Raw genomic sequence first — 17,352 nt, 5'->3', positions numbered from 1 at the left:
AATGGCTCGCCTTAATGGTGGTTTATGGAGGGGTTTTGGGGTCCATGCCAATGGAGTCTCAGGTTGAATGCATTGTTGGCATATTAAGGGATCTTTAAAGGATAGATATGTATGAGGGGGATTCAATTCAATGTTTTGGCCCTTTTGGGGACTGAGAACATGTAAGGAGAGTTCATGTACTTAGGTAATTTTGTAGTGAAGTATCCACGTAATGAGAATCAAATTGTCAGCCAACTTACCTTTCTCTTTTAGGGATTCACCGATGCAAGAGTTGAGGACGAATAATTTAATTGAGAGATATATGAACTGCACAAATGAATGTACTAAAAGAAATTGTACATTAATAAATATGTCAGAATCACTTGAACATAAAAAAGTGAAGTAAAATCAGTTCAACTCACATCAAATGAACAGCAGTAAGTTATCTCAATTGAATTGAAATCCATTGAACTGAAAGAGAAACGTACAACATCAGAACATTTACACGGCCATATTACACTCAATCTAAAATAGAAACTGAAACGGTAACAAACTCAGATACCTCCAGAATTCACAAGAGTCTATGGTTCACTGACACATTGAGGCTGCTCAGTTAACAATGTGTCCAAAAAATACTTCACATATACCTGGTAGCAAGCTTAAATACATAGTACACTCAAACTGAAGCTGAAACTGAAATGGTGACAAATTTAATCACGTACTGAATTTACTAGATTCACTGAGACCATTCAATTTACAGTGCATCCAAGCAGTGCTTCATATGTATCTGGTAACTACAGATACCAAGTTTAGAGGTCCATGAATTCATTATCCTCAATTCAGCCACTTCTCCCATTATTACCACGCCAGAAGGATCTAAGAGGAAATTGCGATAACCACGACTCAGATCCCGATGCAACAGCTCTGGCCCCCTCCATCTCTGCAATATCTTCACGCCAAAACTTGATAACATGGAGGCTCTCCTCCTCAGTCGACCTCTGGACAATGATTCGAGATGCATACCCCTTTTCTCTCATTGAACGGCAAATCTGGGAAGGATTGTTGGCTGTGAGGGTGACCATATAAAGCCAACCGTCACCTGAAAGCAGCTCATCTACAACAGGAAGGATCCTGTCTATCACCTTGCGTCCATTCTCTCCTCCAGCCCAAGAAGCAGTTATCCCATCACAGCCAACTTCTTCTTCAGGTGTTGGCACATAAGGAGGATTAACCACCACCACATCTATCATACCAGCAAGGCGTTTGTGAAGCCCGGAAGCAATATTTGTGGTGATGATCTCTGCATGTACACCGTGAGCTTCAAGTGCCGCACGAGTCACCTCCACAGCATGTGGGTTGATGTCAGTTGCAAAATAATGGACTCCAAAGTTTTCTTCCCCAAGCATGAGGGCCAAAGATGTGATGACATAGCCACTCCCGCAGCCCACTTCCATGCATAACCTTGGCTTGTGCTGCAACAAATTTGCTCTATCAGCTAGGAGAGCATCCACTAGGGCAAATGAGTCGTCACATGGCTCATACACCTCAGGGTGGCGGCTAAGGAGTCGAAGCTGAGCAGTTTTGTATGATGACTTTAATGAAACCTACCAAGAATAACAGTTTCAGTTTCAGAAATCAGTTCAAAGATGAAATTCACAAATAACATCCATTTTCTCTTTCATAACTACCCTCCCCCTCCCCCCCCCCCCCCCCTCTCTCTGCGCCATGAGGCATGATGTTACTGGTTCTAGCTTACAGTTCTGCTGCTCAACTTGCATTTTGTGGGAAAACTAGAGGATCCGATATCTATACCATAGTCCATGGTAGCTATCCAGCATAAGAACCTAGCCAAATAAATAGATGCCACATATTAGAACGGCACAATTCTTACATGATGGACAGAACCTGAATGCATCAAAATTAATGCATATTTACTTCTCATTTCATTGCTTTATTTCAAACATAGCGAAAATCAATAAGGTGTAAAAAATACTTGATGCAAATGAGCCCAAAAGAATAATAACCGTACCAGTCGGTACTATACCGTACCGGATGTACCATACCCGTACTGGTACTGAATCTGTATGTAGTCTTGTACCGTACCAATACTCAGTACGTCTCGCCGTTTCGTACCATGCCGCATGCCAACACTGTAATATGATGGTACTAGTACAAGATCTGGTACCAAGATGGCAAACCTTGCTATATAGTGTATGATACTTGCTATGATGAGTTATGACAAAAGAGAAAAAAATTCTATTTACACATTAGAAAGCTTAACAGCAATAAAACTAGGAAGAATGTAACGTCAGCACATAAGAAATATAGTTTTAGTAAAACATGACATTTTTGGGATAAGTATGCATTCGCACCATCAGGTGACTTGAATCACAATTTTAGAGAGCTTTGACAAGAATGTCAAAGAGAAAAGCACTGAAACAAGACAAAGAACCAATAAACTGGAAAATCATTAAGAGAAACTGGATTATTTTAGCTATATAACATCCCATGCTACTTGCCGATAAGAATAGTGGTGAGGAACAAAATTGTACCAACCATTAACAATGGTGATTGCTTAAGAGCCACAGGATTGTGATTACACAGACAAGTATGGCGATATGCTGTCATACTAAAGTGAAAGTTGGTTTGGTTTTATGCAGTGTTTTACCATATCAATGGTGTACCATAATGGGTGTATAAATATAGAGAACATGGAAAAAATAAACTAGCAGCAGACGGCTGCAACCCACCAGAAGTAAGATTTTCAAAAGATGATAATTGCAGGATCTCAACCACAAATTTGCATATCTGGATCTTGCAAGTTTGAGAAAAGAATAAAAGAAAAAATATTTTTATAAAAAGGTTGAGAGTTGGAATGCATGGCATTGTAAACTTGGTACATACTTCAGGACTGAAGAAAGTCAGAATTAAAGAAAAAATCATACCAGTTACAAGATATTCTCATGATTGAACTCACACGGGGAAAACAAAAACTACTACACCCGACCAAGTTCCTTCTTAGTCATAGTGACAAGACTGCTATGAGTTGCATGGAGAAACTTGTCTCCACTGAACAACATTTCAGAGCTCCAAAGCATCCGTTCATCTCCATCAAGGATTTACCATTAGCTAAGCAAAATGTGAAGACACCCTAGCTTCCTTTTATATAGACATATATCCATAGATATTACTAGCAGAAGAATGAAGTACCAACATATTGTCTTTTCAAGCTTTATAAATGTTCTTCTACCGAACTCAAACTTGAAAATTTTACGGTATTGTGTTTCTAGATGATAATATTTTGGTCACTGCAGTAGCTGATGTCATGAGCATATAGCATGTAAAACACTTACAATCATCCTCAAATTGAATGGTCAATATCATCATTTTAAACCAGCTTTTTTGCCCTCTAGCGACATAACTGGTCAGGGCATCCTTCCAAAATTGTGGCAAGTGGACCCTCTTTCTCCACTATCAGGTCATGTCAGGTATTGGGTAGAGCAATCAAATTCCTATTTTATGCTATTACCAATATACTAAGAACTCGTTTGGTTCATGGAAAAATTTGTTTCTCATTGGAATGCTTTTTTTGGAAAGCTGATGCCTGGATATATGATACCTGAAAAAGTGATTTTTTTATGTTTGGTTGACCATAAAAAAGTAGCACATTTCAGAGTGACTTATATTTGGTTGAGCATCTACTTTTCGGAAAATATTGTATAAAATACCTGTTATGCCCTTAATAAAAGGAAAAACCTTACCCCATTCTATTTAAAAGCTTAAAGGCACTTTTAAAAAAAGATTAGCCCAATTCCCAACCAGTGGAAATTGAATTTTTCCATGTCCCACATGAGTTTTTCTTTTCTATGAAATGTGGAAATCTTATTTCCATAAGAAAACTATTTTTTCATCTCTCTCATTTGAAAACTCCAACCAAACATGAAGTATTTCTTCATATTCCTGTTGACCCCACTTTCCTCCCTCCTCTTCCCGCAAATCAAACAAGTTCTAGAAGGCAGATGGTGGGCACCCATGGTGGACATTCTATACCCAATGCAGGCTATTAAGACATTAATATTTTCTAAGTATCAACTAGCCAATATTTCATATGAGCCTGATGCAAAAAATGCCAAGAAGAACTATCAATCACGAAGCTACGAAATATCAGAGAGTTATGAAAGATGAAAGTTGAGATGCATAATTTAATGTAAAAATCATCATGTCTACATCCATACAATGTGAGGACCCACTATCAACTCAAACAAGTAGCTCTCCGATGCACTATAGTGGGATAAGAAACGAGAAATAAGAACAACATATTGAACATTGATACAGGATAAGAAGTGCCGGAAAAAAAAATAATGGTTATATCAGCATATAAGGAATTAACGATAAGCATAATATATGAGCATTTCACCATCTAATTTAAGGTTTAGTCATTCAATGACAAAGTAGTAAAACTAGTAATTAACAAATTAAACTGTTACTTATTTTAGAACAACTTTTATTAATTTTATTATTGAGTTCAGTAACTGTTTTGAACCAAGTAGTCGTATTTCCCATCGAAATTAAAACAATAGCAGAGAGAAATGCTAAAAGCTTAAAATATAGCAAGCTAAATGCAAACTTTGAAAAGACCAATCCATAAAGTCCTCTGTTTCTTCTCTTTTTTTCTATCTCCTTCCTCATCTTTTCTGTCCCTCTCCTCTTTATAACTTCCTCTGAGCGTGGGCTTGTGACCAGACCCACTGGTGATAGGAATCAGCAGAAAACAAGAGAATGAAGGAGGGGGAATCAGCATTGAGCAGAGAAAGGGGGAAAAAGAAAGAAAAAAGAAATTGAAGCAGAGAAAAAAACAGGGGAAAAATAGAGGGTGATTTTGATGTGCAAGACTATGAGAGTCAATGACTGATTACTTCGCAATCTGCTGTTATCTGTTTTGCCATAACAGAAGGGAACAGGGGAATGAAACAGTTTTGATCTGCTGCCACAATGAGTTGAAACCAGACACTGCATGTTTTTGGGCAAGAAAAGGAAAAAGAAGTGAGGATGTCTTGCCTCCTCTGCTTTGGCTCAGAATCTGGTCCGCATAAAGGTTAAGGAGAGGGAGGAGGTAAGCAAAAGGGAAGAAACAAGGTTCACCATCTTGATACCAGACCCCGTACCGGTGCAATACTGGCACAGTGTCAGTATAGTATGGTACGAAATTTTTTTGGCGTATCGAATATCAGTACGCCATCCGTACCGAATACCAATACCGAACCGGTACGGTATGCCCCATACCGTCCAATTCGAACCAGTACGGCATACCATTCCGAAGAAGAGTATTTGTTACTTTTTAAGGGGGAAAGAGAGGAAGAAATTAAAAAAAAAAAAATACTTGTACATCAACAATGGAGGTCTGGTATTGACCGGTCGCAGAACCCCTTCTTCCTCCTTCCCTTTTTCTTCCTCCATTTCCGTATGTTAACTAGGGCTTGAAAAGAGACAACTGATGCACATTGTCGAACAGACTAATCTTTTTATAATAGACCTCAAGCCAACCGATTGAGCCATCTGGTTCACTTAAAAGAGATCCCCATTTTACTACGGGAAGCATCCGCTATATCACCTGATACAGCAGCACCACATCGGGTTTTACACGCTATATAGGCTGCCCCATACCTGGCTGCCATGCCAGGCGACCATGGACCAAGGCATGGTGGTTTAGGCCCAAAATTAGCATGGTAACCACCGTGGCAGTCATCATGACTATGTTTTCAGAACAATGGCTATTACCAATATAAGCAATGTTCACAAAATCAGCAAGTCGAACATTTTCATTTGATCTCTTACATGTGCCGCAATTATCCATCCAGTGACTCCTTAATATAAAGTTATGCATGTGATCATTTGTATAACACATTGTGTACGGAAATCTTTTGTGTTTATTCTTTAATGATTTTATAATTCATCTGAGTATTAAACCACAGAAACCGATGACATAAATCATGTAATAGATGATCTTGGTAATTTTTCTTTTTGATACCTTATTGCTAATTCTGATATATAATTTTAGGCAATGCACTTCTTTTGCCTACCCATACTACATATCCAGTATGAATCTCTTCTTAACTTGAATACCTATTCTCTGTGTGTGTCTTGTATTCCTAAACTACAACAAAAAATGCAGTTAAGTTCATTATCACTTGATCAGTTTCAGTGTTATCTCCAGTGATACCTCTGCTGTTGAGAAGAATCTAATGCCAAGCCCCCATCAAGGGGATCCAAATTATCTTTCCAGACTCAGAGATTATGCTCAGTATAGTTGTCCAACTTCTCCATCAGCTTCAGCTTTTCTTCAGACATGGCAACTTTATCCTAATTACGCTGCTCATGCTGCTCCCAAATAAAGTCAAAATCAAAGCATCTTAAAATAACCTTTATGTTGAAATCACCTTTTCCTCTGTTTGGCAAACTCCCGATATCCATCATTGGTTTCTTATCTTTAGTTTGTTGATAAGAGTATCTCCTTTGATTGGCTCTATTTTTTCTGATCAAAATCCAGGCAAATTTTTTTTAGTTTTCTGATATGATTACATATATGGGTTGCATCTGATCAGGTCCAGGTGGTCCAATCAAAATGTGTCCTATTATGCATGTAAGATCAATATGAAAACTCAGGTCTCAGTTTTTGACAGCAATACCTAAATCATGGCCCATAGGCCTCTGCTCTGAATATGGTTCGAGAGACTCAAGAAGAATTTGAGAGAATTACGAACCTCTAGAAACCACTCAAACTCGTGCTAGCACATCCCTGATTCAAACTAGGTTCAAATTGACCAAATATACCTATTCCCATGTAATTTCAGCATAAATTTGCACAGCTGTCAAACAAATGGCTATTACTCTCTACCATAAAGTTGAAATCTTGCATTCACTAAAAAGCATTAGATTCTCGATTCAGCGCCCTTTTAAATGAGTACCATATTGCCAATGCTTGGGCAAATGCAATTTTTTTGAGAAATTTTGGAAGTGTGATGTGTCAAGTGGACAGATCTGGTCAGGGCACATGACACCAGTGTTCAACAGGGAATCTACTAAAAATTTATTAATGCCAGGAGAAGACCAATGAAATTAATGATGATTTTGAGGGCATCCCGAAAATTGGGGCATTATAAGATGTAGATATCTTAATTATTCTGAGGAACAGCCCCAATGGGGCATTTACAACACCAAGCTCAGGGTAAACAAAAAACTGAAACAGATAGAAAAATTAAAAATTACAAATAAAAATAAAGAATAAAAATGAAAAGTAGAAAATATGAGACTATGATAAAAGTAGAAATGAAAATATAATAGCATACGTAACCACCAAAAACTTTAGTTCAGATGGTACATTCTCTTGCTTGATAACAAAGATATCAGGGTTCCGATTCTAGATAGTCTCGGGCTCCCCTTTCGACCCCTGATTAATTAACTTTCTCGGTTTTGCAAGCAGTGGTTCAGCCTACACAGGGGCCTATGCTCCGACCTAGGTGAAATGGGGTGGGATGGGATAGCAGGTGGGGATTATCCCGTCCTGGTCTCAAAAAAGCCAAAGAAAATATAACAGTATGCAAAACAGAAAAACAAAAACAAAAAATGTAAAAGAACACATACGGAATAAGAAAAAAATAAAAAGTGAACTAAACAATTGAAAAAAATAAAACCAATTCATGAAAGACTAAATCATAAAAAAAATAAACCAACATGGAGAGTACTATAAACCTGAAAATGCAGAACAGATTTAAAAGTACAAATTAAAAAAATAGGAAAAAGAAATTAAGGCATAATCACAAAACTCAAATGATCAAACTATAAGTAAAACAAAAAAAAGTTTACAAAATATAATGTAAGAAAATAGAAATATAAGAAAAAAACAAAAGTAATAGTCTGGAAGTTTACTAGAATTAGAAGCTAGAAGACAAAATACACAAAATACAAAAATGGAAAATACATATTAGCAAAGTTATAATAGACAAAAACAACTAAAATAACACAACAAACACATCAAAGAATCTAAAGAAAAAAACTAAAGGACAAAACTAAACATAAAAACAGAATACACAAACCAAATTATGTAGAACTAGAAATCCAAAGTAAAAAGAACAAACTGAAAATTACTAAATCAATAAACCAAAATAAAATAAATCAAAACAAAAGTAGATAAGATTGCAAATACAAAATGCATGAAAAACACATAAGAGAAATTAAAACAATATCACTGAAGGTAAAGAGATGGAGTAGAGTGAGTAACGAAGAAAATCTAAAGTGAAATGTATATAAAAATATAAGAAAGAAAAAATAAAAATAACAAAAATTAGAAAAGGCATAACATACTGTTGACAATAGATTTGACTCTAAGATATATAGAAAAAGTAAAATAGAACACACACAAGTGAATCTATGGAAAAATTAAACTAAAAGTACAAAACAAAGATAAAACAGGAAAGAAAGTAAAAAAGAGCTGAATGATAAAAATAGAAGATTCGAACCAAAGTATGAAGAACTAAAAGTGCAAAGTAGAGGTACATATTCAAAACAAAATAAAATAAACTTAAAATGGAAAATAAAACATGTATAGACTGTATGAATTTAAAATAGTAAATGGATGAAAAGTACAAATAAAAAAAAGAATAATAAAAATTAGAAGAATACAGGAAAAGCTCAAAAGTTCCATAGAATAAGTACAGCGAATAATACAGAATAAAGAAATGTTAAGGAAACAAAATATGAGAATGAACAAAGTAAAGACATAAAAAAGAAGAGGAAACATTGAGTCTTTTCTTTTCTTTTTTTTTCTCGACACTCCTAACTGCGCAATGCAAGCAACAGGGACCACTAATCTGATCCAATAAGCCCTGAGAATTGCATCCACGGTCTTTACATAATACACATTTCAGAATGGTTAGAGCCACGAGCTGACTTAGACTGTATAGTTATGCTTGTGGCATGTTTATGTTTGCTCAAATATCTCCTTACACTTTTATTACTTAATTGAACCACAGTAATCCATTGTTAACTGATGGAACCAGCACAGTAGGAGTTTCCTTTTTCATGTTAAATAATTTCTTGTTGCTCTTATTCAATCTTTGGTGAAGCTCTTTGTTTACGAATTGATCATATGAAACATCATGCTTGCGGGTTGCTAAAATTACCATCATCTTAATCAATAATTTTCGGTGGAATTCTGCCTTATCATCTAGATATGGATGATGTGCTCCAAGAAGCCCTAGTATTTCGCTGTAAAGAAAATGATACATTGGCCTATGTTTGGGAAAATGTAAACTAAATCTCTTTCCCTCTCTGAAAAGTACAGATATATTGGAGTTTTTCACAGCTTTACACCCAAAATTGCTTTCATTATCCCTATTATCCACCATAAAAATTAGCACAAAGCACAATTTGCAGAAGTTGTTAGATGTTATTCGCAGCCCCCATTAGTGTGCATAGCACAGTTGAAAGCACTTCAAGTACTTGCTCGCTAAACTACATTATATCCCATGACAATCCTAACATGACTCCTATAAAAATTAGCGCAAAGCACAATTTGCAGAAGTTGTTAGATGTTATTCGCAGCCCCCATTAGTGTGCATAGCACAGTTGAAAGCACTTCAAGTACTTGCTCGCTAAACTACATTATATCCCATGACAATCCTAACATGACTCCTAAATTATTCGCAGCCCCCATTAGTGTGCATAGCACAGTTGAAAGCACTTCAAGTACTTGCTCGCTAAACTACATTATATCCCATGACAATCCTAACATGACTCCCAAAGCCATAAATTTTCATCAGAACTGTGTTTAATACTTAATAGAAATGTCTAATTCAAGATTTAAATAGAACCTATTTGTAGTAGGATTTCTTGATAAAAAATATTTGCGGGATTGTGTCAAATGGAAATTGCACATGATTGAGAAGATAACATAGAGAAAGAGAGGATGGTAGAGTAATTGGAAATTATATATTTGCCAAACAAACCACTTCAATATTATTATTTTAACAAAGACAAGAAGTAAAAAAACTAATGGTGGTGTTGGATTAAAAAATTGAAAAGGATAAAATTGAGTTCACTATGCACTTGAGCTTGCTTCAAATCCGAGCTGGCGAATGAAAAATTACTGGACTGGACTTAGAAAAATGGGAAAAGGCTCAGAGATCCACTTGCGGGTCAAATTTGAAACATGAGAAACCACAGATCCATGTTACTTACCCACGTTACTTGAAGAACTAACATGAATGAGTAAAGAACAATGGCATGCATTGTTGATGTAGGATTTACCAAAATTCCACTAGTTGGCAAATGATTGGATAAATTACACTAGCAGAACATGGGGGTTATAGTTCAATGGTGCTTTATACATCAAGCATGTTGTGAGATTACAATCTTGAAGGCATTGGTTTGCTAAATCGACATACAAGAAGATTGTATCATGGGTTCGAATCCCATTTCCTCCGGCACGGAAGTGGAATGGGCGGGCGAAATTACGTGAGAGAAAGAACCTCTTCTTGATGGAAGAGAATTTGTTGGGATTGTGGACTTTAGATCAAGGAGTAAATCGGAGTTTCAAACCCGGAAGGAAGATTGAGTTCGTAACCATTTTTTCCTTTAAACTTGTAAACACTTTCGAATCAGAGCAGCTGAGAAGGGACAAAAAAAATAGAAGAGCTATAGAGCCAATATGATCGTATGGATCCTTCCTTGAAAGAATATCAAACAAAGAGTAAATTGCTTATTAGGTAGCAAACAGGAAAAGCAAACAAAAATTCCCTATCTCTTCCTTTTACTCTGGGGAATGAGACTCAGAACTACTGGTACTCTTATCCGTTATACCGTTAGCGCTCTTTCCAGTCTGGTTTGCTATCTTACCCGCTGGCTAGAAAAGTGTGCATCCAACTGAGCTCCATCAAATTCCGCAAACTTGGCCCTGAGATCTTTTATGAAAGTATACCTGCTTACCATGGCCAATACTGTTGCCTAAAACCTATCCTTAGATTACATTCACAATAATGACGTGGAGGTTGGTTGGAACAAGTTTTTTTTTTGGCACAACAGCGGCTCACACCTGACGGTGTGAATGCGACCAACAAAATCTGAAAACAAAAGACTGCCTAAGACCTATGGCAGTAACGCGTGGTCCACCCAGACGAATCCTCCCGCATGGTGGAACAAGGTTTTAAGTTTCCGCCAAAACCAATCCAATTTGGGTTTGAAACCTAATTGAAACTGAATGGATTTTTCGATTTCAGTTAGTTTTAGTCGATTTCAGCCAGTTTTGGTCCAGTTTTGCTAGTTTCGGCCAAATCCAATCAAAACTGCTATTTTTATTTTTTTATTTAACAAGTTAATATGGCTAGTATTTTCTAAATTGAGCAATACTATTCAATTACACATTTATCTAAGGCTTTGTTTATCAAATTTGTGTTAGTGGTTATTATATTAGGTAAGATGCATTATGAAATAATGAAACAAAAAGAATTCTTATTTATATGGGTTTTTTCTTGCTTATATGTATTACTCAATTGAAATTGAATGCAGCATGCTTAGATGATTCCTTTTTGGGGGCCTAGATGGGTTATTAATATGGAATAGGATGAAATATTCTTAGTTGGATGTTTTATTGCCTAGATGAGTTCCTTAAATGAAATAAAACAAAATATGCTTAGATGGGTTTAAAAAGAAATAGTGAAACATGTACTGGGAAAATTTTAATATAATCCAAAAAAAGAGAAAACACAGGATATTTACAAAAAATAGAGAAATGTGTAGGTAGATTACAACAATTTGCTAAGATGGTAGGAAAATATAATACATTTATAGTGAGTGGAAAGTTTAGTACATGTTCAAAATATAATTTAATTTTAGCCTGAAACTAGCATTACAAAACAACTTAAGATCCTAAATAACTTAGAACACAATAAAATAATATGAAATAATTTGTCTTAAATTATAATTATTTTTCTTATTTTTTCGCTCTTTTGGTATTTTTATTACTTTTTTGACCAAACATCCAAAACTCAAAACTAGAGGAGGAACCAATAGTATCACCTAGTTCTTTGTTGTATCAATTTGTGGACTTAGAATGCACAATCAATGTATTCTGGATAGAATACATACATGCTGCCAGTACAATCAATGTACCGGAAAATACAACCCCGATAAATGCATGTTTATATGAGTGTATAATTCTAGTAGGTTATAAAATCAAGGAACTTACTTGATAAATGATTGAATTATGCTTATGTTTACAGCTATAAATCAAGTGATATCCAAAATTCTGTTTAGAAATGGCATCATGCTGAGTATTGGAAATGAATGTTCTCCAGCACCTACTCATGGAAGTTAAAAAAACAAGCTCACATATCTTCCCTAGTAGATGTATATTGTGATCACAAAAAAGGTTTGAAATACAACCATCGAACTTAAGGTATAGCATAACCAATATATACTTTTTTGTTTTAGATACTTTGAGATGCCTATAGTGAGGTAAAAACAGGGTACCAGATTATCCAAATCTTGAACATATAAACAACTTCCAAGACATATGATGGACCAAATGTAAATCTACATTTAATAGATCCCAAGAAATAGGGCATACCAATTTTTAGTCTTCGAGACGATCACATGAGTTTTTTTTTAATGCACTGCCAAGCCCCCGAAAAGTTCAATCAGATTGAATAATAGTCACCAAGATGCCTCTGAACCTATATACAAAGGCAAAGTTATGTGCGGGTCATCTTTAAGTTTAAACAACAAAACATTAAAAAGAAAACTTTAAACCCTAATTGTCATCAATAAAATTGGAAAGCCTACATGTAAACTGTAAAATCAGGGCAACAGACAATTTATTGCCTAAAAGGAAGTTGGCAACCCCGATGACAATCCAATCCTTATCCATTATCTAGTTCTTATAAGAATTCCAGGTTGATTAATATTACCTCGATATGTGCTATATAATTTATTTCCGCGATATCATACATTACATCATCTACAGGTCAATCTATAGGTCGTTGCCTGCATTGATGGCTGTCAATAAAAATCAAACAAATGCTTATCTACCAGACGCTGTAAACATTTACTTCTTGACAGGTTTCTTCTATTTTTTGTGATTGATGGGAGGCTAAGCCTCAATTGCAGACAAAAATACAACCTAAACAATCAGCAGAGATCAAAGGAAAAAAGAAAAACGAACAGCATCATCTGGAGAGAAATAAGAGGCTTGTTTAGCACCAGCTAACCAATCAGCTGATTGTTTGGCTGCTCTAAACATGTGAGCAGCCTGAAAAATTAGAGATACATTCCAAGATGTCAGATATCTGTAAGCAAAGGCCATGACGAAGCACGATAGGGTTACATTTTAATTAAAAAATCTCAAATAAAAGATTTGATAATATGGCTCACGAGGGTTTCGCGAGATATCAAAGTTTAGCAAGTAAGCGTCAATTAAGTCCTGTCGAAGATTTTTAAAACGGAACCAGATTTTTTTTTTCTTCCAAAACATTACTTAGAGAGAGAGAGATATTTTAAAAAATAAAAAAATAAAGTGCATTGAGATCTTGCTACAGAAAACCCTAGATTTCTAACAAAGACAAGCCTTAATGAAGATTTAAAGCAAGAAACTAACAATAGACATCAAAACCAAGACATCGTCCCAAGAGATTGCTTTGAGAGTAGACAAGGAAAAGAAAGAAAGAAAGAAAAGATTTGAGTGCATCGAGATCTTGCTACAGAAACCCTAGGCTTCTTTACCTCTTAGTCCGCCAAAAAACGGGAGATAGGATGCCAGAAGGTTCGGCCATTCCCCGACAAGATCGCCCTTTCTCCAGGGATGGAAGGCAAGATCGGCGGAGAAACAGAAGACTGCAGATGGGGGCGTCGGTTCTCTCCTCGCCGGTGGCCGCGCGGCGGAGATCTGGATAACAAGCAAGAGGATCAGCAACCCGCCTTGGGGTGATAATCTATCATGGGAAGAAAAAAGCGGGATACGGGTAATATTTATAGGACCCTCGTGGGCCGCCTGCCTTCCGCCAGAACAAAGCGGGCCGGGCTGTGTACGTGTCCGCCGCAGTTCGACCTACTATGGACCGGGCCAACCTGCCCCAGGCCGCTTCGGTCTTTGGGCTCATGTGGAGATTTCTATGCGTTATCTTCCAAATACGTTACCTTTTTAGTGGCACCTTAGCGCGGCACCTATATATATCAAATTGTACGACGTCAGGTTTTCTCGCCATATCCAACCAAGAATATGCATGGGTTTCAGCAGGCAACACCAACACACATGCATAGCATGTCATGTATCCAAGTTCAATTAGCTCACCAACGTTTATGCAATTCCAATAATATTGTTTCCTTGGCTCTATTTTTTTCATGTTTCCTCACTATGTTTGAGCTAGAATATGAGGTTCAGTTCATTCAACATGCAATACGCATATAAGACACTTCAAGTGGAATCTTTATATGCAGGTGTCAGAATTTTCAATAGTATCATTTATTTAGCTTGATTTTGTTTCTATCCTATAACATGATTATTAGGCAAAAAAATAACAACTATTCTATTTCAATTTATTTTCCAGATAAATATGATCAAAGCACCTCCGCTGCATTTGAAAGTGCTACACAATTACTTTATGGAGGCCATAAAACATAATAGTCCTAATACATGTGTAGAGAAACTGGCTAAGTACCTCTCCTATATACATGTATCGACACACAAGAATGCCCTTGCTTTCGATACAGTAGCATGAAAAATTTATGGACTGTGTATCACATCCTTCCACATTTTAGTAATGTAGAAGGAAAATAAATAACTTGCATGGGCTCGAAGACTTCAATCATCATCGGGATACAATATGGTTGCTCATTGATTGACCCTAGGGCCATGTCAAGCATATACTCGTATTAACGTTTTGATCATCATTGCTATGCGAGTATAAGAGGGTTTTGGAGTACTAGTCAGATACAAAAATAGGAAAAATCATAACTTCAAAAATACCCTCAACTTAGTAACCACAAGTCAATAATGGTTGCATGGAATTGGGAACTCCTAACATAGCTGCAATGGTGGCACATCAGCATTGAGATGCCACTGCATCATGATTACCCCACCTAGTGCTATAATGGTTCCCTAGAGACCATCCAACTTATAGCCCATCACTCAACAAGATATAAACACATGTAATGTATCATACACCTAATCAAAGGACCAAAAGATTGGGACCACACGACAACCATCACAAAACAACAACTACAGCAAGCCACGTAAATCGACTTTAGATTGATTCCAAGGACTCAGAAACATAACAGAATACCCATGCAGGTTGGTCGTTAACAAGGGCCGGCAGTAGAGGTGAGGAAGGGAGGGCCATAAAAACTCGCCAAAGGCTCCATGGTGGCCAAGAGAGGATAGGGAGCAGCTGTTTATGTTCAAAAGGATGAACTATTTTGGGGATATTGCACCAACAATTTTTTTTTTTTTGAAGTGGGTAATTCATATTGTTCTGGTATGAATATATCCAAGAAATCAAATAGTAACGCATCTCGAAATGCCCTCGTAGCAAGTAAACAATCCGTCCACAGTGCATTATTGGAATGATGAACTACGAAGGAGGCCATCCAGTCCGCAAATCCATTAGCTTCTTGGTAGATGTGCCTCACGATAGATAAAGTGCCCCCTCACAATATATAGGCTCCAGATGCCTTGTAGTGAGAGATGGACATCCACATCCCTAGCTTGCCCCTGGATCTATAAGATCATCGTAGCAGAGTCGCCCTCCACAAAGATGGAAGTAGCTCCCAGGCCGCGCTGAGCATAACTAATACCCGCCCAAGCGGCCCTCAATTCTGGTCTAGGAATCGAGATGTCAAAGATCAGGCTGCCACCCACAAAAACGAGTCTGGAGTCCGAGCCTCTAATCAAGAATCTTGCTCCACCTTTAGTGCCACCCTTTAACATAGCTATCGAAGTTTACTTTAAGAAAGTTCGGGATTGGGGGCTCCCAAGAGATGAACATGCTGCAAAAGCAGATGCACCCACACTCTTTAAGGCTCAAAGTTGTAGGAACCAGGAATACAAGCGACTTGGATATTGGGATCAAGTAAGGAACTTCCTTGAATGATTCAAGTGACCCAACAGGACCTAGTCGAGGAAGTCTAACAAATATAGAGATCACAGGTCCTCTCTCAATGTCCCATTTGATGATCATTAAACCTTGTCCAACCACATCGTTATGTAGTGAGTGCATTACCTCCTGGGCCAGCCAGGTATTCTCCAAGGTGTGCCAACCAATAAACTCGATCATGGGCAAATTCTTCGGGGAGTATATAGACAGTTACCAATCCACCACAATCAGCTCCTCCATGAATGGCAATTGCAGCGAGATTCAAGCATTCCCTTGGTTGGCTTATTGTTTACCTTATATAAAAGATATACTATTACAAAGTTGTTATAGCGTAGCACTATTCTAGAAATTATATTTCTTAGAAGATCTATTGTTATAGCGGCAACTGCAGCGAGATTCAAACATTCCCTTGGCTGGCTTATTGTTTACCTTATAAAAAACATATGCTATCACAAAGTTGTTATAGCGTAGCACTATTCTAGAAATTATATTTCTTAGAAGATCTACTGTTATAGCGGCAACTACAGCGAGATTCAAACATTCCCTTGGCTGGCTTATTGTTTACCTTATATAAAAGATATGCTGTCACAAAGCTGTTATAGCTTAGCTTAATTTTAAGATGCACCAACCTGTATTCTCTATATATATACATCATGTACGTCAATAAAAATGTGTGCGAGCCTTTCTTAAACCAACAGTTTACTCTTTTACATGGTATCAGATTAAAGCCTTTATCTCCACTGAGTTTTTCTTTTGATCCAAATCTTCGCCATGGCTAATTCTACATCCCAAACCTCTTTGAATGTCACTCAATTTTCCTCCTCCTCCACTGAAAATCCTCTCATCGCCATCAATACCTCAACTCAGGTTACTGCTCGACTCACACCAACCAACTTTCCCTCCTAGAGTGCTCAACCAAAACCATAAGGGCGACTCCCAGAACCGGTATTCCAAGCAGAAATCTTCTCCTAAATGTCAGTTCTGTGATCAGTTCGGTGATATTGGTAAGCATTGTCCTCAGCTGCATCGTCCGGAGCCCACTGCCAACTGCACTACCACTGCTTAGACCAAGGATAAACGATGGCTCATTGATTCCACTGCCTCTCACAATATCACTACCAAGCTGTCTAATCCCCAACTGCCTGAATATGACGGCACCAATGAAGTTGTAATTGGCGATGGTTCAGGTTTGCTTGTGACACATGTTGGTTCTTTATCTATCCAATATCCT

The 17,352-nt window shown here is 37.1% G+C and overlaps 1 protein-coding gene across 8 annotated transcripts; it reads right to left on the bottom strand.

Annotated features, from left to right (window-relative positions):
• Positions 1-421: 421 nt before the first annotated feature.
• On the bottom strand, positions 422-13,957 carry LOC103699203 (methyltransferase N6AMT1-like). 8 transcript variants are annotated; one of them, XM_039119327.1, is made up of 5 exons: positions 13,753-13,957; positions 12,602-12,707; positions 2,009-2,157; positions 1,736-1,823; positions 422-1,583 (listed from the first exon to the last, which is right to left on the bottom strand). In XM_039119327.1, the coding sequence occupies exons 3-5, from the start codon at positions 2,038-2,040 to the stop codon at positions 819-821; spliced, it is 885 nt and encodes a 294-aa protein (XP_038975255.1). In that variant the 5' UTR covers positions 2,041-2,157; positions 12,602-12,707; positions 13,753-13,957; the 3' UTR covers positions 422-818. The 8 variants fall into 8 exon arrangements, with proteins under 8 accessions (XP_038975255.1, XP_038975258.1, XP_038975257.1 ...); XM_039119330.1 differs by having other exon boundaries at positions 1,752-1,823; XM_039119329.1 differs by having other exon boundaries at positions 2,029-2,157.
• Positions 13,958-17,352: the final 3,395 nt, after the last annotated feature.

Source organism: Phoenix dactylifera, unplaced genomic scaffold (genome assembly GCF_009389715.1).
Source record: "Phoenix dactylifera cultivar Barhee BC4 unplaced genomic scaffold, palm_55x_up_171113_PBpolish2nd_filt_p 000529F, whole genome shotgun sequence".
Lineage (NCBI taxonomy): Eukaryota > Viridiplantae > Streptophyta > Magnoliopsida > Arecales > Arecaceae > Phoenix > Phoenix dactylifera.
Note: the sequence above shows the minus strand (reverse complement) of the source record. Positions and strands in the feature narration are given on the sequence as shown.